Raw genomic sequence first — 24,066 nt, 5'->3', positions numbered from 1 at the left:
ACAACCACCTCAAAAAATTCAACAAGCACCTACAACCACCTCAAAAACATCTACAACCACTCGCAAACAATCTAAAACCATCTAAAACAAGGTATAACTGTCTGAAATAAGGCGAGACGACAACATGTCACGTACATGAAATACGAGAATCGAACGAAACCCTACCTTGTGCTATTATGTAAACAAATGAAACGTGAACCAAAACGTCTCACTGGTACCCAGGGTAGAAAAAGCTAAATCAAGTAAGTCTTTCGACTACGAGTTTTTTATTTTATTTTATTATTTTTTGTGACTTGATAGTTCATTTTGTAAAGTTCTTTAATTATTCTTCTATTATACTTAGCATGATCTCGTATTTCATTTCGTGACTTAAGCCAATGGTTACAAGGGACCAGGGAGAGTAAGATATTTTTTGGGGGGGGGGAGTGGATGTTTTGTTCGATTCTCGTATTTCATGTACGTGACATGTCGTCTCGCCTTATTTCAGACATTTATACCTTGTTTTAGATGGTTTTAGATTGTTTGCGAGTGGTTGTAGATGTTTTTGAGGTGGTTGTAGGTGGTTGTTGAATTTTTTTGAGGTGGTTGTAGGTTGTTGTAGATGGTTTTAGGTGGTTTTAGGTGGTTTTAGGTGGTTGTAGGTGGTTGTAGGTCGTTCCATGTTTTAGTGACTACGGATAGCAGTGATATGTGTATCCCCTGACTAACTCGCTATCGTCTGTCAATTTGGAATCAATAATACACTTACTAGCCATATATAAGCTTAGCTAGTAATTTGCTGGACAGACAAAAGCGCTTGCTTTACCAAGGCCCGATACACATATTGACTGCGATTGCCGCGATATGCGTATCCACATTGTATCCCCAAGATGTATTGGGGATACACATATCACTGAACGGCGATCACAGTGATATGTGTATCCCTTGACTAACTCGCTATCGTCTGTCAATTTGGAATCAATAACACACTTACTAGCCATATATAAGCTTAGCTAGTAATTTGCTGGACAGACAAAAGCGCTTCCTTTACCAAGGGATACACATGTTGACTGCGATTGCCGCGATATGCGTATCCACATTGTATCCCCAAGATGTATTGGGGATACACATATCACTGAACGGCGATCGCAGTGATATGTGTATCCTCTGACTAACTCGCTATCGTCTGTCAATTTGGAATCAATAACACACTTACTAGCCATATATAAGCTTAGCTAGTAATTTGCTGGACAGACAAAAGCGCTTGCTTTACCAAGGGATACACATATTGACTGCGATTGCCGCGATATGCGTATCCACATTGTATCCCCAAGATGTATTGGGGATACACATATCACTGAACGGCGATCGCAGTGATATGTGTATCCCCTGACTAACTCGCTATCGTCTGTCAATTTGGAATCAATAATACACTTACTAGCCATATATAAGCTTAGCTAGTAATTTGCTAGAAAGACAACAGCGCTTGCTTTACCAAGGGATACACATATCACTTACTACGATGTCCGTGATATGCGTAACCCCGAGATATGTTGAGGATACACATATCACTGAACGAGAGATCTCAGTGATACACGTATCCCCTGGCTAGTGCGATGTCGTCTGTGTACTTTTTAAATTTGTCAGTGACACATATGATTGGGAATCAATAAAACTTGCTGTCAGTTGGTGAAATATTTCATGCACTTGCGTACTAGCCAGTAAAGGAGCTAGTAGCAAGTAATTTCAGTGCTAGACAGGCGACAAAGCCGATACGATTGCAGTCACCAGTGATATGTGTATCCCCAAGATATATTTTTGTTTACATGACAATTTCGATTCCTTTATATTTCCAATAGATTGTTTGATGTTTGCTACTGGTCCATAAGAACTGTCGGACTTGCGAGTCGTGCCTTTACAGTTCTGATTGTGGAAGATGGTTCAGTGAACGATTTGCGTCCATTAACACAAGTTAGCCGTAATTATTTATTTTTTGGAGGGGAGGGGGGTGGGGGATACACATATCACTGGCCGCCATCTTGGAGGGGGTACACATATCACTAGTGATATGTGTGCGGGGGTACACATATCACGGGGGTACACATATCACTGTGACACCGCCATTTTATATATCTTCTGCGACCACGCAAGTTGGCCACTCCTCTCCCCTCCCCCCTAACCTACCGTTATGGTTGAGTGCTGTGATGTTTGCAGTGTTTCGTTCCCTCGGACGTTGAAAATCGTGTTAGCCACCTCTTAGTATACTCTTTTCATAGACAGAAATTTGTACACCAGCGTATTCGTTCGACTCGTACTGATTTAATTTTTATGTTCTTAAAAATCTGATCACCGGTAGGCCATATAGCGAGCATGTGTCAACAGAAGTTTCCGACCTTCCCGTATTTTATGCCCGGTAATTTAGGGTGTCAAGCTAAAACACATCAAAACGGCCTCAAATCGCGAGGAGAACAACACAGACTACTCTTTACGAAGGTAAGACTTTATTTCTTGAATTATTTCACACAACTTTTACGGAGCTCAAAAGCAAGTCCAACTAAACCACTATACAAACTCTTTAATTATTCACTATGAAAGAGCCTGTGACCCTGTGAGTAAATGAGGACAAACCTTTGCAGAAGGGCTGGGACATTTGGGAAATGATGTATTCTACACTAGAAGCCATTGGGAGCTTGATTTTGTTTGACTGATTTTGGACAATACATGCATATAAAGTAACACAATGCTGAGCATAGTTTTCTATTTTCCATTAGAGCACAAAGTTCTATTTTCAATTGGTTGAGAGCAAAACATTTACTATAGTTATTGTATTCGGGTTTGAATGTATTCATTAAGGAAAACAGAGAAATTAAGTTGAAGGTAGGTGGATATGGGGTTGCAAATGGAAGAATTTAGGGAAAAAAAGGTGCAAAACAGTATCAGAACACAAGCAATAATTTAATAAATTATATGTTAAGTAGTACTCTGAAGTAACATTACATTAACATTGCTAATAATTTTTTAACCCAATAAGATTTCCAATTTCACCTGGAGGTTTTAATTAACAGAAAGTTCAATAGGGATGAGTGTCACCATTATGATAATAGACTTCAAGAACAGTAATTAGAGACATAACTTAAACATAACAGAGTTCAATGTACAGGGAAGTGCATGATAGTATCATGTGATTTTAAGTACCAGAATTTTTCAAGTTTCTTAGTATTGAAATTGTAATTTCATGGCAGCATGTTTCCCAAATTCAAGCTACATGGAGACTTGAAATGAATAGGTGAACTTGACATCATCATGTAAATGGTCAACTTGACATGCAATCAAAATTTGTCTTTCAGCTGAAATCTTACTCAGGAATGCAATTTTGGTAGTGTTTACCAAGATAAAAAAAAATATCCAAGCTTTAGTTTTTCTCGTCAGCTATTGTGTTTATCAATCAGCACAACCTACTTCGTGTAAATCTGATTGGTTTCTAGTGAGATCTATTGTTGCTGAGCCTAGTTTACATTTGTACTTGAGTTTTGCACTAGTGTTAAATGAAAAAGGCACCTAGCTGTTTTCAGCCAATCAAGAGTGTAATCTTTCATGTATATCAGTATTGTGATGAATTAAACAAAACCAACTGAAAAGGAGTTGTAGTCTACCAAATCAAGGCTTAATACACATGTATTGCTACCAAGTTTAAATATGAATGCTTAGTGAACCATTATGAAGCAAATTTAGAAGACTGCCAAGCTTACAAGAAGTCATGAAATGTTAAGGTCTGGATTATTCTGGGCATTACTTGGAAAACATAATACTAACTATATTTCAGTTGTAACATTAAACTACCAGGTTCCTATTTGTATTTTAATAAAAGCAAAACCACTTTGTTACTGGGTTTCAATTTCTTATGTTTTCCATGAGCTTCACTCACACAAATAGCCAGTTACAATCAATAATTTTGCTCTTGGCTTATAGCCAATGGTTTTACTTTTTTTTTTTTGGGCAGCTCAAGTCTAGTGGAAAGACCCTGACTTTCAGGGTCTCAGCTTATAGGTGAAGAAATTGTAGGTACTAAAAGTTGGAATCACCTGAAACCACCTGAAACCATCTGAAACCATCAATGAAACCAACTCAAACCATCTGAAACCCCCAAGGAAACCATCTGAAATTACCTGAAAATATCTCAAAACAATGTAAAACAACATGAAAGCACCTAAAAAATTATGGGTAACATCAGAAAATAAGTGTTAACAATCGAGTTTATCCACAGGGAGCCCGGCTTACGGATATTGTATATAATGCCCTACAGTACAGAATAGGCACCACAAACAGGGCTTTAGGCTTTTTTTCTCAAAATCTCAACTATCTAGTCAATTTACTTAGGCAGTGGAAGTTAAAGCTACCGTTCATCAGCTATATTCTGTCATTTGCAGTAAAATACCTTGCAAAAAATCCACATATACTTCACTTTTGCAAAAACAAAGTCAGTGAAATTTTAGGTCACGCTATAAATTTGTCTCTGGTTAAAAAGAAACACAATGTTCAAAATTTCCTAAGGAAGTTTGAAAATCTTCAGGCCTTCCTGGGCTTTTTGATATTTAATTTGCATGATCCCGTTGAAAAATCTTCATGTATTTCATTCTATTTAAAAGTTTCTTCTTTGCATTTGCGATCGCATGTTGATATTGTCACAAGTGCTTTGTCAAGAAATGACTTCGCATATTCCTGTGCAACTCCCAGCCATTCGTAGAGCTAATTGAGTGTGTTTTCAACAAGAACAATGGAATGTTTCCTTGAAGGTTTCCTTTGTGGTTTTAGATGGTTTCAGGTGGTTTCAGGTGATTCCAACTTTTAGTACCCACAGTGAAGAAATACAGTAAGTGCCAATGCAAGCCAAAACGCCCATATCAGAAAAATGTGCTAAATTTTCACTGATGTCAACAGGGGCATTGCACGAATTGTGAAATTAGAAAAGAGTGTGGTGGAGTGTGCTGTAGACAAACTGAGCAGTTAAGCAAGGGGAACCAGCTAGTCTCTTATGGCTTCTCATGGCAGGTTTTAACAACATAAACCGGTAATAAATTTAGATTACTTGAGCAGATTGAGTTATTCAAAGCGTGAATTTAATAGCAGTAACAGAAAATAAAATCTGGTAATTTATCTGCTTAAACACCATACGTTCTCTTTCCTTCCCACCCTGCACTTTTGAGATTTCCTGACAATTATGTGAATAATTTTATATTTTCCAACAGAATTTGAGGATGAATGTGCTACAAGCTACTAAACAGTCAAAAATATAACAGACTTCTGCCTCAACATTTTAACTACCAACGAATGCAGTTTTTCTACATGATACTCACCATCATAACCCTAATAATGATAACATTTATGTCATCCAATCTTCACATTACCACCAGAAGTCATTCACAAGCACTGGCAAACAATTTAAGTTGCCTAGCAGTAGACCTTTCTGAAACAACGCAGCTTGATGCATTTACCATTGCAATTCTAGAGAATTGAACAAAATATTCAGCTCGTAAAGCAACTGATAAAATCAGCGGATGGACAATCAGTGCAAGAGGACAAAGTTTCCAGCAATTCCTCCCCAGAAACATATGTTACTAAGAGAGAGGTTTGTCTTGAGAAATTTAGGGGAAATGATTCTTCTTTAATATGGCTTTCCATTTTTGAGGGAGAGGACTGCACAGACTATGTTCCAATTTAGGAGCTGACCATTTAACTTTTGAGGGGGGGTGGGTGATTTCTGGACATCAAGAAATTTTTGCTGCTGTGCAGGATATTTTTTTCCGTTCTAAATGCCCTTTTTCTTCGGTTTACAATATAAATTCTCATAACTTACCATCCCCTTTTTTCTGGAATTCATTGAAATAAAATAGAAGACCGGATTGAATTATGGGGTGAGTTTTCAGAATTAACCCTGTTTTTTGGAATTTATTAGAAAAAACGGAAAATCAGGGATGTACCGAGTTATAATTCATTGGAAACGTTGGAATTCTCTGAAAATAATGAAAAGTCGGGTAAAGATTACACATAACAAGTTGGGATATGTTTCATTTGCAGGATGAATTGTTCGATTTTACCCCATTTTTTACAGAATTCTTGGAAAACAAGCAAAAAAAACGGGACAAAGATTGAATGTGACCATAGTTAGTAGACTAACTATGATGCGACGTATTAGGTTCTAACAACAAACATATGAAATGCATATATATGAACTGCGGTTATGAAACGTATATGTGCACGATCCTTCGCAGTAAAGCACTATTTAAGCAATAGTGAAAATCAGACCTGAAATAAATTCCTGAAAAAAATTTCCTGAAAAAAATTCCCTGCACGGGAATCCCGTACAGGCCTGAATTTTTTTCAGGTCTGATTTTCACTATTGCTTAAATAGTGCTTTACTGCGAAGGATCGTGCACATATACGTTTCATAACCGCAGTTCATATATATGTATTTCATATGTTTGTTGTTTGATTTATCATCTACGGGTTTATGTCGAATTAATTTGATAGCCTGCTCCCAGTTGGCTTGTTAGCTCAATTGGTAGAGCGCTGCGCTAGTGTCGCAGAGGTCAGTGGTTCGAATCCCGTACAGGCCTGAATTTTTTTTTTTTTTTTTTCAGGTCTGATTTTCACTATTGCTTAAATACTGCTTTACTGCGAAGGATCGTGCACATATACGTATTAGGCTCTATTCCACTTATAGGATGAATACTCAGATTTTACCCCGTTTTTCCAGAATTTACCAAGAAAACGGAAAATCGGGGTGAAGATTGACTATGAAAAGCTATAATGTATCCCACATGTGGGATTAATTGTCAGATTTTACCCTATTTGTCTCTAATAAACGAAAAAAAATGGAAAATTAGGGTAAAGATTTGAACTCGTTCGAAAAATGGAAAATCGGGGTAAAGATTGGACGTCGCAGTCATGATGTTAACCACTCGAATTATCACGATTCCCGTTTTTCTACAGTTAATTGAACAAATCGGGGTAAAGATTGGATATGGAAAAGTTATGATATTATTCACTTGTAGGATGAATTGTCATAATAACCCCCTGTTTCTAGAGTTGATTGAGAAAGTGGAAAATTGGGGTGAAGATTGGATTTAGCATGTTAGGATATATTCTACTTAAGGGATAAATTGTCAGAATTTATTTCCTTTTTTCGAGAATTTCCACATTCAATGAAAAATGGAAAGAGGGGTTAATAATGGATATGTCCAGTTTCGATGTATTGCACATGCACGGTACGAGCTGTGAAATTGTGTTGATTTTCGAATGCACTCAAAACATGGAAATAGGGATAAACAGATATACTGCAGTTGTAAGTTAGATCACTGGAAGTGCACCCTTAATTCGCGTAAGAAAATTTTGGGTCGGGGGTAGTTGTCGGAAGGCTATCCTCGGGTGAAGTCAATAATTTTAGCCGTTACTTTGTAGAATCCCCTGCACAAAGCCTAGGGATTATTCGTCAATTATCACTTATTTTGAGGAGGTTATTTTTCTGGAAAAGAGAATGTAGCCTTCCCCATAAAATATTTATCAGTCTGCAAGTTTTGGTGTTATGTTTCACCACTGTGATGTTCTGATTGTTGAAAAGGGTCTGCATATTATTCACACCCTTGGAATTGAAGTCAATTGTATACACTGATGTATGTGCATATATTGACGGCAAACTATTGATTTATATTTGCGTGACAAGCAAAGCGAACGTCTACGCAGAGGCCCACGGGTACTATTCACCGCCAGATAAAACACTGTAAAAGAATAATTGAAGGGTTGATTACAAAAGAAGCCCTTGGTGACTTAGGATGAACTACTGTCGTCTCATTCCGACGTGCTGCCTGTTTCCTTGTGGAACCAAAGGAGAACTTAACATGACATCAAGAGTCACTTAATAGGGCTTCACGAAAGAAAAATATTAGTAAGCAAAGGACAAGTTTTAAGTTTCTCTTCCAAATATTTGATGTCTTCCGATCACATTGACGTACTAATATGGCTGTCCTAATCAAGCTCATTAAGCTCACTTTAAAATAAAAAAAGAAACAATATACATTAAATTTATATCCCTGATAGAGTAGTTTTCCAAGAGATCACGGTTTCACATATTCAGAAAAGAAGAGGAACTACTAAGTGACATGGATATATAGGTTTAAAATTTTAAAAGGGGTAACTTAAGTATAGGTATGTGTCGGAAAAATGATCTTCTCCCCTTCTTTGTTTCTCTCTTTTCGTTTGCTCCTCCCTTTTTCTTCGTTCTTCTCTTCCTCTTTCCAGCCGCTCTTCCACAACTATTTCTTGTTCCAGCCACTCCATGTTAATCACATGCTCTTCAAAACATAAGAAATGTATCACTTAGTAATATTAATATACAACGAAATTTTACAAAGCTGTTTAACCCTGAGCCTCTGTGGTTTAATCCTCCCTTCAAAATCTGTAAACATGGCCGTCCGGTGATGGCCTTTGTCAAAAATATCACCACCAATGTTCATACTAGAGATACAATAAAGTTCACCCTAGAATGTGCACATGAACCATTAAAGAGATTACCTCTCCGTGCCAATATTCTTTGATATGCCTGACTTCCAAGTCACTGATTATTAATTTTTGAGTAATGTTATTAGTGAGAAAACAGAAGTTTGATTGCTTCTCAGGGATGAAATGCACCAGTACTTCACTATGCCAGACACCCTCATCTGAAGTTGTGTGTAATTCATAACAGCCTTGCTCACTGGTTTTATTTCGTGATAGGTGATAAACCTCAAAGCAATTTCAAGAATTCCCTTTGAACATTCAATTTAAAAGGGACGATTTCCTGTTGAGTTGTTAGGTTAGCCAGAATTCTGTTCTATTCTGAAAGTATGAGAAACCTCAGGATGGCAGAGAAGAAATTAGTTTATCTCGCCACGTGGTCCTCCATCTTGGGCCATGGCAGCCAACTCAGCAAAAATTGATCAACAATCCTATTTTAAAGAGAACGAGAGAATATGGGTGGTTACCAGTTTGCTAGGCTCCCAGGTATTCAGAGAAAAACATAAGAGGGTATGCAGAGGCTAAAGCCACTGTGTATCAGGGTATTCATTTCAACATATAAAAGTAATGTAAATTTTTCGTTTTGGGGCCGATCTATACGACACGACTTATTCGCATGCGACAAGCTTAAGGTTACTTCCCACCTTCGCGGGTGTCCTTCGGGAAAAAATTTGTTTGCATATATCACTAGTTTCACTAAAATCTTAGCAAACTATATGATCAGAAGAAAGCTTCATAAATGTTTACGATAAAAATATACCTCAAGCAAATTTTCTTTTAAGGACATGTCAGGATCCAATAAGGCGTGAAATGACCGAAGGGTTTTCTATTGAATTATTGGATATGGATGCTGCAGCACGAGCTAATTGGCTGCACAGTCTTATTCATTATTCACAAGTAGGATCCAAAGTGGACAGTAGGGAAAATATGCTATTAGTTGTCCTGCTAAACCTGCGAAATCCTTCTCAAATCGAATTTGCTGTTGAGTTAATAATAGGTTCTAAAACAGACAGTTTGGAAAAAAGTCTGAGTTCGCGAAATCCATCTCATTTTAATAATAAATAAAATGAGTCCCAAAACGGACAATTCGAGAAAGAATCTATTAGCGGATGTGCTAAACTCGCGTAATACATTCCATTTTGCTGGTAATTGAAAAATAGGACACAAAATGTACATAACTAAAACGAACCTTTTAGCTGATGTGCTAAACTCGCGTTATTCATTCCATTTTACTGGTAATTGAAAAATAGGACAAAATGTACAGAAATAAAAAGATTCAATTAGTTGATGTGCTAAACTCGCGTTATTCATTCCATTTGCTGGTAATTGAAAAAATAGAACACAAAATGTACATAACTAAAAAGAATCTTAGTTGATGTGCTAAACTCGCATAATCCGTTTCATTTTCAACCTATAGAAAGCAATAAAGAGGAACAGAAAACAGGGAATGAAGATGAAAGAAAACCATTACTTTGTGTACTGGAAGTTAATGCTACCCCAACTGTTCTTTCTTGTACTCTCTCTCTATTGTTACATTTTCATAACTAAAAATAATCTATTGGTTGATGTGCTTAAATCGCATAATCCACCCCTAACCCTAACCCTAAGGAAAAACGAACAATTCAAACAAACCATCACTTTGTGTAATGGAAGTTAATGCTGCCCCAACTGTTCTGTCCTGCACTGTCTATTGTTCCACGTTCATGACTAAAAATAATTTATTGGTTGATGTGCTTAAATCGCATAATCCCCCCCATTTTTCTAGTAATTAAAAAATATAGGACCCAAAACGGTACATATACAAAAGAGTTCATTAGTTCGCGTAATTCACCCCATTTTTCTGATACCAGTGTAAATGAAATATGGGACCCAAAACGGACATACGAAAAATAATTTATTAGTTGGTGTGGTAAACTCGCGAAATCCACCCCGTTTTGCTGGTATGTGAAAAATAGAAACCACATTGATAATACTTATCCATCATTTATTAATTTTTGGTTGTTATTGTTATATTCTTTTATTTATGAATTATTACTAATCAAAAATCGATTATTTATTCAAATTATAAAATTCGAGTATTAAATTGTCAATCTGTTAAATTTTTAAATAATTGACATCAATTTATTATTGCTCATGAGGTATTTATCAGTTTGTTATTAATCAAATTGTTCAGTTCTACTTATGCATTTCTTCAATTATTAATCTATTATTATAATAACTAAATAATGCATTAGTTTGCTATTCAATGTTTTTAAGGCATCAAACCATTCAGTTAAAATTATTAAATTGTTATCAAGGCAATTGTTGATAATCACTTGTTATTTCCCAATTACTAATCAATTTACATTTTAATGTGTATGTATTATTTAGTATATATTAATTAATATAGTTATTGAGTTAAAGCATTTAATTATTCATCTATGCTTTTACGGCATTTCATTTTTAATATCTTTTTTAAAAAGGAAAAAGATATCCACTTAAGAGATCGAAAAGAGATGAGGGAAGCATAGAAAATTTCCAGCAAAGGTAAGCCAACATTTCTAATGAAGGCTTATGAATTATTACTAAGTACTGAGTATTATTACAAAGTACTGAGAAATGTCATTTAGGATGTCGCAGCTGTTTTATAACAACTTTTCAAGCACAATTAGCTTCAAGCACCAGACTCTTGCAATCGCTGAAGAAATCCGCAGATACTAATTGTCAAAAATACGAGAGTTTTTGAAACGAAAGTAAGGAACATTAAAGTGTATTCAATTGAATTTCGTCATTACTATCCAGACATATCAGTAGGGTTGGTCCAAGTGAGTTCTCTGAGTAGCTTCTTGTAACATTAAAAGGAATGTCATCTTTTTCTCGAAATTTAAAGGGGTGCCCATTGAGGGATTATGCTCAAGAGATTGGATAATCATCTCTTTAAGTGCCACAAAGGTGTTATTGGAGGATTAACTGGTCAGCCACGTATCCATACAGACAGAGAGTTACACTGGCCCAGGATTGCTTCTCCGAATGGCGTTACATTCCAGCTGGTGTCCCACAGGGGACCAAGCTTGGGCCATGGTGATTAGCCATGGCCATTAATGATCTGAATGCAGGAGAAGCAGATATGTGGAAATATGTGGATGATACCACAATCTCAGAGGTGATAGCTAAAGGCCAAAAGAGCTTTATTCAGCAAATAGTAGACGATTTCGCAATACAAGCAAGGGATGAAGGTTTTTATTTAAACGAAAGAAAATGTAAAGAGCTTAGGATTAGCTTCGCAAAAAGCGAACCAGAATTTGACCCTATCTGGGTTAACCATCAGACCCTTGAGACTGTGAACAGTGTGAAATTATTAGGACTCAATATAAGTAGTGATTTAAAATGGAATGCCCATGTGTCAGAGCTAATTAGGAAGGTTTCTACAAGACTATATTTTCTAAGACAGCTTAAGAGATCGCATGTTGCCACAAAAGAGCTTCTATTTTACATTACATGTATTCGGTCTATTCTGGAGTACAGCAGCCCAGTTTTCCATCGCGCTTTACCAAGTTAGTTACGCGAAGACCTGGAAAGACTTAAAAAACGTGCTATGAAGATTATTTACCCCGAGCTTTTGTGTGGCAAGGCTCTGGAACTATCTGGACTTTTAACGCTGTATGATAGAAGAGAGGCAATCGCGCCAAAGTTGTTCAATGAAATATGTGCAGATCAATCTCACAGTCTTCATAAACTACTTCCAAGCAAATACCAACCTGGCTACTATCTGAGAGAACAAAGAACATTTATTCGTCCGAGGTGTAAAACTTAAAGGTGCAAGAATAGTTTTCTTTTAAGTTAAGTTTATTGTGGGTGATAATTAGATATTATTTTGTTTCTTATTTTACATAGGAATTCGACGCATGCTTGTGAATTTGTCATTCTGTAACATTTTTTAATTAGTAAATTAACTAATTAGTTGTAATTTAGTAAGTTAGAAATTTTGCATTTGTAAACCTTATCGCAATTCAGCTCTCGGCTGCAAGTTTTTTAAAGTGAATAAACTATCTATCCTATCAATGTCGTGGGAAATTTGCTGAAGTCTAGACTCGCTTGTTGCCTGGATGTTAGAAAGAAGTCATCCATTTCTCTAAACACTCTAAAATTATCCATTACGTTTTTGGTGTGTATCACTGCAAGGTTGGAACAAGTAAAAAAGGATGGGGAACGGAAATCATTCACCAAACTGATTAACATAGACATGCAAAGCACGCAGGAGTTATTATTTGGATATGTGAGTTGAAATGGGACACTAAGTAACTGATGCTGGTGTCTGAATAATTGTTGGCAAAAATAAACTGTGTTGGTACCACGCTTCCTGCAGTCCCCTCCACAGCCCTGATTGGAACTCGTCACGCAACGCTCTCTCTCCAACGTTGCATGGCGAGACCAAACAACGACCTGCTCATAGGTTATCATTGTGCTTACTGCCGTTCTTCGTCAGACACAAAGTCCTAATTATTACTCTGACTATAAAGGGTCAGAATAAGAAATTCCGTTTGGTTTTTCCTGTGTAGGAAAATGCACAATAGGCGTTACGTAGCAGTTTTTAATTGGCGTAAAGCAATGTGGTGGACATAGTCTGGGAATGAGGCTGAGTTTTGGCATCGAGTGTCAGTCGGGCTCGAAGTGTGGATACTCATCTCTAGCCTGCAGTGCAGGCGGATTTTGGCGGGGCGAGTAGATAGTCCTATCGGTTGTTCAGGCCGCCATCTTGAATTAGAAAAACAGGGGAGAGTTGGGGTGAGGTAAAACGTTTGGGAAAGGAGAGAGGGCCCAAACTCTCCATTGTTTTTCTAATTCAAGATGGCAGCCTGAACATCTACTCGCCCCGCCAAAATCCGCCTGCACTGCAGGCTAACTCATCTCTCGAGTAAACTTATAAAAATATTTATTTGAATACTATGAATCACTTCTATTTTTAACGTACTGATAAAAGCAACAACCGTGAGAACAGTAAAAGTTTATTGGCTGATTGTTTAAAATTTGATTAATTAATATATAGACATTCTATAGACATTGGCCATAGGATCTATTGATAGATTACTATTACGGAAAAAACAACTACACTTTCCTAACAAAAAAAATCTTGTGTAAGTCACTGCCACATACATTTAAACTTCAGAGGTTTGTTATCAGATATAAGCGGGACAAATCCTTGTAAACAAAGATTATCTCGTTCAAATGCATATTTTTATCGAGCGACCCGCATTTCCTCTAGCGATTTTAGTATTTCCAAATCGTCATGGATGGCGTCAATTTGTTCCAAAGTCTTATCAACAAACAATGTGATCTTAAAGATTCTTTTTGTGATTCTAAAGATTTGTACATTCTACAGGTGGAAGAACAATAGGACACGTAGTCCCCTACTAGGTTCATCCACCTAAGCCCAACCCACCCCTCCCACCCCGGGGAAGGACATCCATCACACAGTAATCTCGTGCGTGAGAGAATAACGTCTCCTACCCCTCCTGCAGGAGACGGGACCTCCATTTATTCGTCCCTATCCGAGAAGACCAGATTATCTAACCATTTCTTGATGTTATAGAAAGGAACCATATTCTTCTTAATTATTTTAAGACCTTGAGTGTTGGTCCGGCCGGGGCTCGAACCCTCGACCTCCCGCACAACAGTCCACCGCTCTATCCATTGAGCTAACTGGGAGGCAGTTTTAAAAAGTGAAAAGCACTCAACAGCGATTTTTCTAAAGCAGCAAAGCCTTCAATTCGTTCCCTCGGTATAGCCCCTTGTTCAATAACAGTTAGTTACCTCAAAATATTCTTCCTTATTATCCAACTACACCTAGACGAGTACAAATAACGCCATAGACGAGTACAAATATCACGCAGTATTTGTACTCGTCTATTGTAGAGTACCGGTTAAACAGGTTTTCTCGCATCGCGCAAGCGAAGAATTGGATTGTAGTTACGAAAAAAAAGGCAAATGGCGGACAATTTGAATTATATTTCCGACGACGAAGAGTCAGAATGGCTGGAAAATATAGATCCAAGTTGATTAGACGAATCGAACGAAGAAAAACAGCTTGACGACCAGAAAATTTCTTAATGTAATGAAGAAAATAGAAACAGCAACACAACAACGCGCCAATTCCGTTCCGCTTCGCATACTTCTGTCACGCATTCCTTGTAAATAAATATCCGCGAAATTCGCCCGCACTGAAATAACAGGTTGGCGTGTTGGATAATAAATAACTTATTAGACGTTTTGTTGTGTAGTATCGCTGAGTATTTTTACTCGTTATTTGTATTTTGCCTCGCCCTACGGGCTCGTCAAAATACGGCACAACTCGTAAAAATACTCAGCGACACTACACAACAAAACGTCTAATAAGATATATATATTGTTATGTATTCCGAATACAAGTAAATCAGACCAAGATGGCGGTACAACTAATTTATTGATCCACAAAACAACAAACCACATGTGCAATACCAAATATGGAAAACAGCTTAAACATGAACAGGGCACCCAAAAATAAGGAAAATCTAACACCTGATTTTACAGTGGAAAGCTCTACTTTATCTCTAACAGCCTCTGGATGAAGATATTTTCCGGTCTCCATACTTGAAACGTGTGAAAATAGATTGAACGAAGAGAAAAGAATCATTTTGCAAATTGGCCATTTGGACTTCGCCCTGTACGTGCGAAATACGTGATAAAATGCAGGTTGTTTACAGTAGAAAACGTCTAAGCACGTGAGAGTTGCGTGGTAAATTGACTGACTGTCCGATCGTGTTCCTTGTGAAATATTTTTCAGTAAGGTAGAATTCTCTCAAAAAATTTACGTCCTTTACTGGAAAATGGTATTTCATCTAAGAAAGTCTATTCTATACCGGCGAGTAAAAAGTAAACACGCAAGTGTAGAGGGAAAGAACCGTTTAAACAATATTTAATTCATGGAGAGCTTTTAGAAGCAAAGAAACGGATATTTAACATAGCAGTCGACGCAGAAAGTAAATGTAACTTGGTTGTCTATTTGAATTGCACCGTTACGTCATGATACGTCACGAGTACCGTGCATCGCTATCGTTGTCACAGTAAACAAACATGGCGTCTGGCATCGAAGACTTTATATTCGAAGAAGATTTCGATGCTATTATGGCAGTTTTAGAAGAAGATGAGAATTTGGAAGAACAGTTTCATGAAGCTGTACAGGAGGTGCGTGTTAAAAGCTAAAAGTTAGTCCTATTTAGTCATTTTATTCGCGGTTTGTTGCTAGAAAAGGCTCGGTGTAGTTGGCTTGAGATCGATCAGTGTTCGGTATTGTGTATCTGTTTCCAGAGCTCCAGAAGAAAAATTAGATTTCTTTCGGATTCTTTTAGAATCGTTAAAGCTTTAAGAAGAGTTATAGTAGCAATATTGGTATAAACTGATTTCAAACTGTGGGCGATTTTATCAAGTTTGATCAACTAAATGTTTCTTACATTCTAGGTCCAAAGGCAAGACGTAGCTTGTAGTATATGTCAAAAAGTTTGTAAAAGTAAACGAGGTCTAAGCAGACACACGACTATTAAACACAAAGATACCAACCAAGATCCCGAACAAGATGTACAAGAGGAAGAATCAAGGCAAAGAATAGCATTTACAAGCGACGTTTTGAACGATCTGGTGAACAACGTGAAAACGACAATAAGCAAAAGAAAAGTGTTTACAAAAGCAATGCGAGATGAAATATCATCATTCCAGTTTAACATTTGCGAAGGATCAAAAGAGTTTGAAGAGATACGGACTATTTTTGATGGCTTTACGAAGAATGGAAACGCTGATAAGTTTTACTCCAAGTATTACGCGACCATATCATTACATGCTACAAAATACTTCCCGAGTCTGTCCAGTAATTCAGCAACATTGTTATCAACTAAACTTGCTGATCGACTCCTGGCCTACTGCAAAGAATCTCTTTCTCCTGTAAATGATAACGAAGTTGAAAAAGCTTTAAAGGAAAAAGAGATTGCTGGTCTACAATATCTAGGAGGCTATGTCTTGCAAAATCTGCACAATAAACACAGAGCATCTAAGAATTGGAAATCAACAGAAAGTCAACAGGCTACATCTTTATTAAATGCATGCAAAGAAGAATCAAAGACTATCACTGAATCACAGAAACTTATCTCTTCCTTAAGCCGTGGAGGGCTGTGGAATCCAACGAAAAAACCCCAGAAAATATTTTTGAGGGCAGAACATCATTTTAGAAACAATTGTAAAACTGACCAAAGATCTATCAACATTGAAGCTGTAATTGAGAAATGTTGCAAAGATACAGATGTAGTTGCTTTCTTCAATGAAATTGTATCTGAATCCTCACTGGAGATTGATAGCAGAATTAGTAAAGATATGCTGCACAGTATTATCACCTTATATTTACGTGTACGCTCATTTTCATTTGCAAGAGATGTAATTCAGAAGCACAAGATCAAACAGAAGCAAGTGAAAGCTAAGTCCCTGAGAAAGGAAATTAAAAGGGCAAGTGGAGGAAAGGATGATAGAGAACCCTAGAATCAAAGACAGCATAAAATGTATCAAATGGCAATTTTATTTATAGGGTCAATGTTCTGGTTTATGTTAGCAGAAGTCAGTCATCTAGATGTCAACAAATTATGTATACTTAAAATGTATGAGGTGGTTTGCAACCACCTTTGAAGCAATCAATGTATTTATTAATGTCAATGTTCTGGTTTACTTAAGCATCTATAGAACACTAAAATTCTAACTTAGAAGTCAGCCCTATCTAGATGACAACAAGTTATGTACAATATTATATATATATATATATATATATATAAAGTGGTTTGCAAACATCTGTGAATCAATATTCAAGTCATTTACAAGACAATGTTGCAGTTGATTAAATACAAAAGAAAAACAATGGAATTGACATCACATTGCAAAGAATATTTTACAAGTATTTCACTACATTTTTGGATGTACCACTGCAAAGTTATATAGCAGTATTTTCTAGTAATAAATTAAAAATGTTGATGTCAATTCTTTGACTTCTTTCTAGGAACAGGATCATCTGTTACATTTACCCAGGCTTTGCCCCTGTCCTTCCTTCCACGGGTATTTCCACTTTGGGACGAAATAGACCTTTGTATTCTTATTGCATTATCATTGTAGCCAAAGATTCTCATGTCTGGGTTGTCGCTTCTTCTTCCCAATTTGCGTTGATTACCAAAGTGCTCTGTCGGATCTCTTTGTAGCAGGAGGGAGATTTTGCAGCCAGCGACAAGGCATAGCGAATAACCATTGGATGGTATTTGACACCACTTGGACTACTTTGGAGCAATTTCTTTTGCTGCCGCCAGAACAATTTCATGAACGGTGTCACCTCTTGAGCTTCACTGAGTATGGTTGTAACATCATGGCTCAAATTGTGATCAACCTCAATACTGGATTTGGCAATTTCTGATTTCATTTGATTCAGCTGGCACTCAAGATCTGCACATTTAAGCCGTTGCCCTCTCAGTGTAAGTTTAATTCTATCTGGGGCAGTCTTAGAAACTGGTGCATAGAGATGTGCAGGTTCTGACATTCGTCGCTGCTTTGCTTGTGACGATCGATGCATATTATATGATTGTTCCTCACATGATAAACAAAGTTCTATGCCCTCAACAAGGAGCTGGCATTTACACGAACGCCAGTATTCCTTGAAGGAAAAGTTTTCAGGTTCATTATCACTACAGTTCAAAGGATCCACTGACATTGGGATAACATGGTGAATAATATTTGAGTTCAGTTCTGGTTGTTCAATCCCAGGACAAATAATGAAGGACTCTGTTAGTTTTCTGACCAATTCATTCAAGGTAACATTTCTCATTGATCTATAATACTTCGTATAAAGTATGTGGTCATCTGGTAGTAACCAACCATAAACTAAAATGCTGAACCCAAGACTGTCATCGACCACCAACTCCAGTTGTGGTAAGCAAACAGAGGACTCATTTGACTTTCTGAACACCATTCTGTCTTCTTTGGCCTGAGTACACCACTCTTGTATAATCTTCAATGACTGGGCTCTTTTACAGAATTCATGGAAGCTTTTATAGCAATGTCTCTTTTCGGTCAAATATCAGAAACTTCGAAGTCTTCCTTTACAATTGATCTCAAAGGCCTGGGAGTTGGTGGTTGTTTTTGAAAGCTCTTCTGTGGCATGCTCAGCAATGGAAGTGCTCCAAACTTCGGCCTTTTCTTTGTCATTTTCTCTGATACGGCTGAGAGATAAAGTTTAAGATATATGTTAACGTTTTTATCAAAAATTCAACTGAGTTACATAGTAGATTTCGCATGTTTTGGCGGTCCGTTTACTAATAAGCACACCGCTAAATCGCTGGAATTATACACACACACTTACTTATTTCGATGTCATTTTCATGAAAATGCTTTTCACAAGTAAATACTTTGTCATTTTCGATCTGTCGTTGGAAGTTACTGTCCGTAACTCTGTATTTCTTGAGCTCATGGAGCCAATCTTCGCGCCATTTGCGATATGCTTCGTTCCGAGGTGCTGGAAGCTTCCATCTTCCAATTCCTTTGGTTTTACGGCAAGTTCCACAGCCAATTACGGAACAGTTATCTCCAGGCATGTTTTTGAGTTAAAATCTATGCATTTTCAGTCAAGCAAACAGTAATAAAAATAATCTAAAGTCAAAACATTTCTCTATCAACCATTTTCGAACAACGCTGCATTGTATTGTGATGCACGGTAGTCGTGACGTCACGCACCAAAAAGTTGAACAATAACCTACCCCTTTGAAGTTCGCCGGCCTTGCAAACACAAGGCGAAAAAAAAAAGATTATCAATCAAATATGATTTATGCAAATGCTTGCGCAAGTTTTACCTGAGTCAGCAAAACTAGCCCTTCCAAAACAACACGTTCTGGTGCTAAATTCGTGTTAGGCCTTTAGCTAACAGTGTGTGCGTCATAAGTGAAGGAACGGTACACAAAACATGTACGTTTTAACTTGCTAATGGTAGAGACAGTTCCCTGACGACCTTTCTAATCCCGACAGATCATAGCGATAAATTACAAGATTAAACGAGACTTACCTGTAAGTTGAAGTTTGATTGGGATTCTATCCTGTCATCAGTCCGGAACGAAGGAGTCACATGAGATGCGCGCGCATGCTGCTGGTCAGTCTTCAAAGTGAATGGCACAGGATAAGGAACGAAGGAGAAGGGTGGGTGGGTTGGGATGTGACTCCTTCGTTCCGGACTGATGACAGGATAGAATCCCAATCAAACTTCAACTTACAGGTAAGTCTCGTTTAATCTTGTAATTCTATCCTGTCATCAGTCTACGTCACTACGGAGTCACATGAGACTTCAAAGTCCTGTGCCATGAGTTATCAACAAAATCAGACATAGTTCAACAACAATAACGGCATTTATTGTCAAAAATGGCTACAGATGTGTATCATTGTTCACTCTAATAACGTGTGTCCAAAATTTGCTGCTCTATCGACCGGCTTCTCATAGAAACGTGCAAAAGTTCCAGAGTTGAGCCATCCTGCTGCTATCAAAATTTCTTGTATCGCAAGTCCCTTAGCTTTACAAGACGAAGTGGACGCAGATCTGGTACTGTGTGCAGAATAGGCAGTGAGGTCAATTCCTGCTGATTTCATAACTGCCTTTGTCCATCTAGATACAGTGTCCCGCGAAACAGGATCATGAGGCTTGATGTAGGTTAAGAGCAACTGGGAATGCTCCTTCCTTAGTGGCTTGGTCCTACTAAGGTATTCAGTCAGATGCTCCACTACACAGAGTTTTTTGTCCTCTTTAAAGGCTAAAAGTTCGATAGGCTCCAGGTGCTTTCCTGGCTTTGATTGCTTTAGCTTGTCCATGACGGTAATCCTATACATGTCCCCAAATGCTTGTATATGATTGATGTCAAATAAATGAACCGTCTGGCCTCGTTGGCCAGTTGTTAGATGTAATAACATTGTCAATTTTAACGAGAGGTCCTTTAACGATAAATCCTGGGCCAACTTCATGGTCCTGAAGTAGTTTAAAACAATATTAACGTCCCAACGTGATTTAGGTTTTCCCTGATAATAGACATACCATCAGACTGAGTTGTTTCCACAGGGGATGTACTTCGGACGGGTGACTCGGTAGAAACAGAAGATCCTTTCTGGCTTTTATCAGCACTCTCTCCTTGACCATCATGTGCAGAACTTTGGGAAAACAACTCTGAGTTGGCCAATCTGGGGGAACAAAAATTCCTGTTGCCTGATCTGATACCATTTTGCTTAGGCAGGCTGAAATAACACTAAAGGGGGGAAATGCATATAATTTCAGCACGGGCCAATCCAATGAGAATGCATCTATAGCACTAGTAGTTGGATCTGGTTTGTAGGAAACATAACTTGGAAACTGATTGTTGATGCGAGAAGCGAATAAGTCAATGTCTGGCATGAACATAAATTTTTCTAAGGCATGAGACAAGGCATCTTTGTCTAGCATCCACTCTGACTCTCTCTCATTTCTCCTGGATTCAAAATCAACAACCAAGTTATGCTTTCCTGGTATATGGGCAACACTCAGCCAGATTCCCCTGTCCGGGCACCATTCCCAAATTTCTTTTGCCATCAGATTACAGCTATGCGAATGGCTAGAACCCATATGATTTAACACACTGACTGCTGTTGTATTATCACACATTATTCTGACATGGAGTTTTTTCTTTTCTTTTGCAAAGGTTTTCAGAGCCAGAAGAATAGCATGCATTTCTAGCTGGTTAATATGATTCTGGGATTCAGAGAAAGACCAGTTTCCTCCCGTTGAAATCTCCCCACAATGAGCACCCCACCCCAAGAGTGAGGCATCTGTGGTTATAAGGAGCTCAGGTTTAGGGTGGTAAATTACATTGAAGGAATTTTCAACATTTCTAACCCACCACTGTAGCTCCTGAAGGGCTCCATGTGACAATGTCATATAGGAGTCAAAATTGCCTTTATTTCTTTTAAGAGCTGCAGTTTTGTCAGCTTCGAGTTGTCTGTAATATAAAGGACCATGCATGACCCCTGGGAAACTTGATACTAGTTTACCAAGTACTCTGGCTACTTCTCTGATGGTAATTTTGCCATGCTGAACATCCTTGCATGCATCGCATATTCCTTTTGCCTACTCATTGGTAAGTCTGATAGTCATTGTCACTGAGTTTATAAGAAAACCGAGGACTATTATCTCTTGGGAAGGGATCAAGAGAGATTTCACAGGGTGTACAATGACGCCAAGCTGCTCAAGAGTCAGCATAGTCTCTGTGACATTCAAAATACATTGATCATATGTCTGCGCTTGGAGATAAACATCATCCAAGTGAGCAACTGATATGTGCCCTTTAGTATGCAGGTGGGCCAGCACTGGCTTGAGTATTTCAGTAAACTTCCGGGGGGCACAAGCTAACCCATTTGGCAGACAGGAAAACTGGTAGGTCTTATTTTCCCAGTGAAAGCGTAAATACTTTCTGTCTGATTGCTTGATTGGTATAGAGTAATAGGCATCCTTCATGTCTATGCATGCCATGTAGCAATTTTGGGTAATCAATTTTTGAACTTCCAGGTTGATGTTTTTAGTATCAGTCTCATTGTGCTTGTTTGTTGGGAGTTTATGTTGCACTGGAGTGTCATCACGTTGGATGCTTACTCCCAGGACATCAGATAAGATATCCTTGTCACTAGTTAGTTTTGTCCATGCTGAGTAGTGTAATTTCACCTGCCCAGCTGTAAAATTGGTACATCGGCTGTGAAGGTAATTCAATAAGAGTGGCAAAATTTGTGTAAACATACTTACCGAGTTTTGGATTTCTCTCAATTTTTTGACCACTTGGTGGCCCTCTGGCCCTGTTGTTGGCCTTGGTTGCCCCGGTTTTTGAAAGGGGGCTTTCCCCCTAAAAAGGAGTCTTCCCTGGCATATTTCGATTGGGGTCGGTAGCTTGCAGTGTTTTTGGGTTTTATAACCTTCCTTAGTTTACTAGTTTCCCTTGCATCTTTTAGATGCTTGGACAATTCGTCCCCAAAGAGTTGTTGTGAAGTAGCAGGTATTTCAAATGAGCATTTTGACTTATACTCGTAGCTTAGTGCAGGCTTAATTTGTTCCCGTCTTAACTGAGACATCTGGGTCTGTACACGACCCAACATTGCAATGGTATCGGCCAGATTATTTATAAGCCCTGGTGTATTATCAGCATTTGCAGTAATCCACTGAAGGGTTTGTAAATTGACAATAGCTGTCTTATTGACAAGCTGCTGAAGATTGGCAATTTGTAAATCAGCTTTCCGCTGGCGGGCATTTAATTGCGCCCATATCTCCTGATTTACCTTTATCTGTTTGAGTTCAGGACAATTTGCCGGACGTTTGTGTTTTTCAAGAATTGTCTTGATTTTATCGGGATTTAGTTTCTTACCCCATCGCTTTTTGACAAGAGTTGTCACATCCTCATCCAAATCATCGCCGGTGGCGTCTTCAGTGTCATAGGCATCAGCCAATGAGTTGAGCATCTTTCCTTTGCTACTTTTTTGGTCGGTGACCTTTTTAGGGTTTTATTACGCTCGGTGAGCACTTTGACAGCATCGTCGTCCTCCAATTCATCGCTAGCATACAAGCTAACATTATCATCCATGCGAGGAGAGGTTGAGGGCCCAGCCTCCTCCTCTGACTCTGGGTCAGAGGCTGACATGCTGTCTTCACCTCTAGCCTTTCGTTTCTTGGCCGGTGGCCTTTTAGTGTCGCACATGTTCTCAAAAATGGCCGCCATCTTAGCCATATTTTCGTTAATTGGGAATATAGCCTTGTTAAGGCTGCCCTCCTTGGCGCTCTGTGAGCTTCTTGAGGTGTCCTCGTGCGATTCATCCATTTCAGGAGCGGCATTGTTTGAATCGCCCATCCTGATGTTTTCACTGAAATTTGAGGAAAAGTCAAACAATCATGGACTTCCACGTACCTTAAGCTTGGAATTTTGTAGAAAAGATTCCAAAGGAGCGCAGGATTGCGGATATTTTCCTTGGATTGCGGAGCAGAAATAGAAATGGTGTTAAGATCTAAACCAGCAAGCGAGCACTGACCAGCAGCATGCGCGCGCATCTCATGTGACTCCGCAGTGACGTAGACTGATGACAGGATAGAAGTCCTCACGAAAGACACGAACCATTACATTGAAGAGATGAACTCACAACTCCTGAAGATGTCATTCTTACCTCGTTCTTCAAGCGAAATTCCAAATGGAATCGCTGATTAACTAATACATAGCAATGAAATATCCTGAAGTTGCTCCCATCAACATCTCAAGCAATATCTGATTCAAAATTTTTCTCATGTTCCAGTCGGTCTCCTTTAGAACGAAGAATAACCATAGTCGTACAACGATCACAACTCCGCCGCTTTCCCAACACGACTGATACGTTTTCCTTAAGGTGGCTCGTACCGGTTTTTCATCTTTTTGACGGTTTGTAACTTTGAAAGAATACAACAGAAAGACTGACCAAGGCCAGTTGAAC

At 38.3% G+C, this 24,066-nt stretch overlaps 3 protein-coding genes and 1 long non-coding RNA gene across 7 annotated transcripts; 2 read left to right on the top strand and 2 right to left on the bottom strand.

Moving 5' to 3' along the window:
• The first annotated feature begins 1,028 nt into the window (after positions 1–1,028).
• Positions 1,029–12,570, top strand: LOC148717645 (uncharacterized). Of its 4 annotated transcripts, none has more exons than XR_015994856.1 (3): positions 1,029–2,472; positions 5,226–5,605; positions 6,618–8,120. It is a non-coding gene; the product is annotated as an uncharacterized LOC148717645 (long non-coding RNA). The 4 variants fall into 4 exon arrangements; XR_015994854.1 differs by lacking the exons at positions 5,226–5,605; positions 6,618–8,120 and adding exons at positions 10,992–11,055; positions 11,399–12,570 and having other exon boundaries at positions 1,034–2,472; XR_015994855.1 differs by lacking the exons at positions 1,029–2,472; positions 5,226–5,605; positions 6,618–8,120 and adding exons at positions 10,649–10,667; positions 10,992–11,055; positions 11,399–12,570.
• Positions 12,571–15,459: 2,889 nt separating this feature from the next.
• On the top strand, positions 15,460–17,096 carry LOC148717644 (uncharacterized). Its single transcript, XM_088743837.1, has 2 exons — positions 15,460–15,729; positions 16,003–17,096. Exons 1-2 carry the CDS (start codon positions 15,619–15,621, stop codon positions 17,065–17,067), a joined length of 1,176 nt encoding a protein of 391 aa, XP_088599963.1. The 5' UTR covers positions 15,460–15,618; the 3' UTR covers positions 17,068–17,096.
• On the bottom strand, positions 17,091–19,329 carry LOC111319431 (uncharacterized). Its single transcript, XM_022922207.2, has 2 exons — positions 18,923–19,329; positions 17,091–18,782 (listed from the first exon to the last, which is right to left on the bottom strand). The coding sequence occupies exon 2, from the start codon at positions 18,530–18,532 to the stop codon at positions 17,699–17,701; it is 834 nt and encodes a 277-aa protein (XP_022777942.2). The 5' UTR covers positions 18,533–18,782; positions 18,923–19,329; the 3' UTR covers positions 17,091–17,698.
• A 1,276-nt stretch (positions 19,330–20,605) lies between these two features.
• LOC148717643 (uncharacterized) lies at positions 20,606–21,589 on the bottom strand. Its single transcript, XM_088742390.1, has one exon. The coding sequence runs from the start codon at positions 21,587–21,589 to the stop codon at positions 20,606–20,608; it is 984 nt and encodes a 327-aa protein (XP_088598516.1).
• Between the last annotated feature and the right edge of the window lie 2,477 nt (positions 21,590–24,066).

Source organism: Stylophora pistillata, chromosome 13 (assembly GCF_964205215.1).
Source record: "Stylophora pistillata chromosome 13, jaStyPist1.2, whole genome shotgun sequence".
NCBI classification, from domain to species: domain Eukaryota; kingdom Metazoa; phylum Cnidaria; class Anthozoa; order Scleractinia; family Pocilloporidae; genus Stylophora; species Stylophora pistillata.
The sequence above is the reverse complement of the archived record's forward strand: the minus strand, read 5'-3'. Positions and strand labels throughout refer to the sequence as shown.

Bases quoted from the DNA above. Each gene is read 5' to 3' on its own strand.
- LOC148717644 (XM_088743837.1), top strand. From the start codon at position 15,619: ATGGCGTCTGGCATCGAAGACTTTATATTCGAAGAAGATTTCGATGCT. The intron at 15,730-16,002 runs GTGCGTGTTAAA...CTTACATTCTAG, and splicing joins TTCATGAAGCTGTACAGGAG to GTCCAAAGGCAAGACGTAGC.
- LOC111319431 (XM_022922207.2), bottom strand. From the start codon at position 18,532: ATGGTGTTCAGAAAGTCAAATGAGTCCTCTGTTTGCTTACCACAACTG.
- LOC148717643 (XM_088742390.1), bottom strand. From the start codon at position 21,589: ATGCATGGTCCTTTATATTACAGACAACTCGAAGCTGACAAAACTGCA.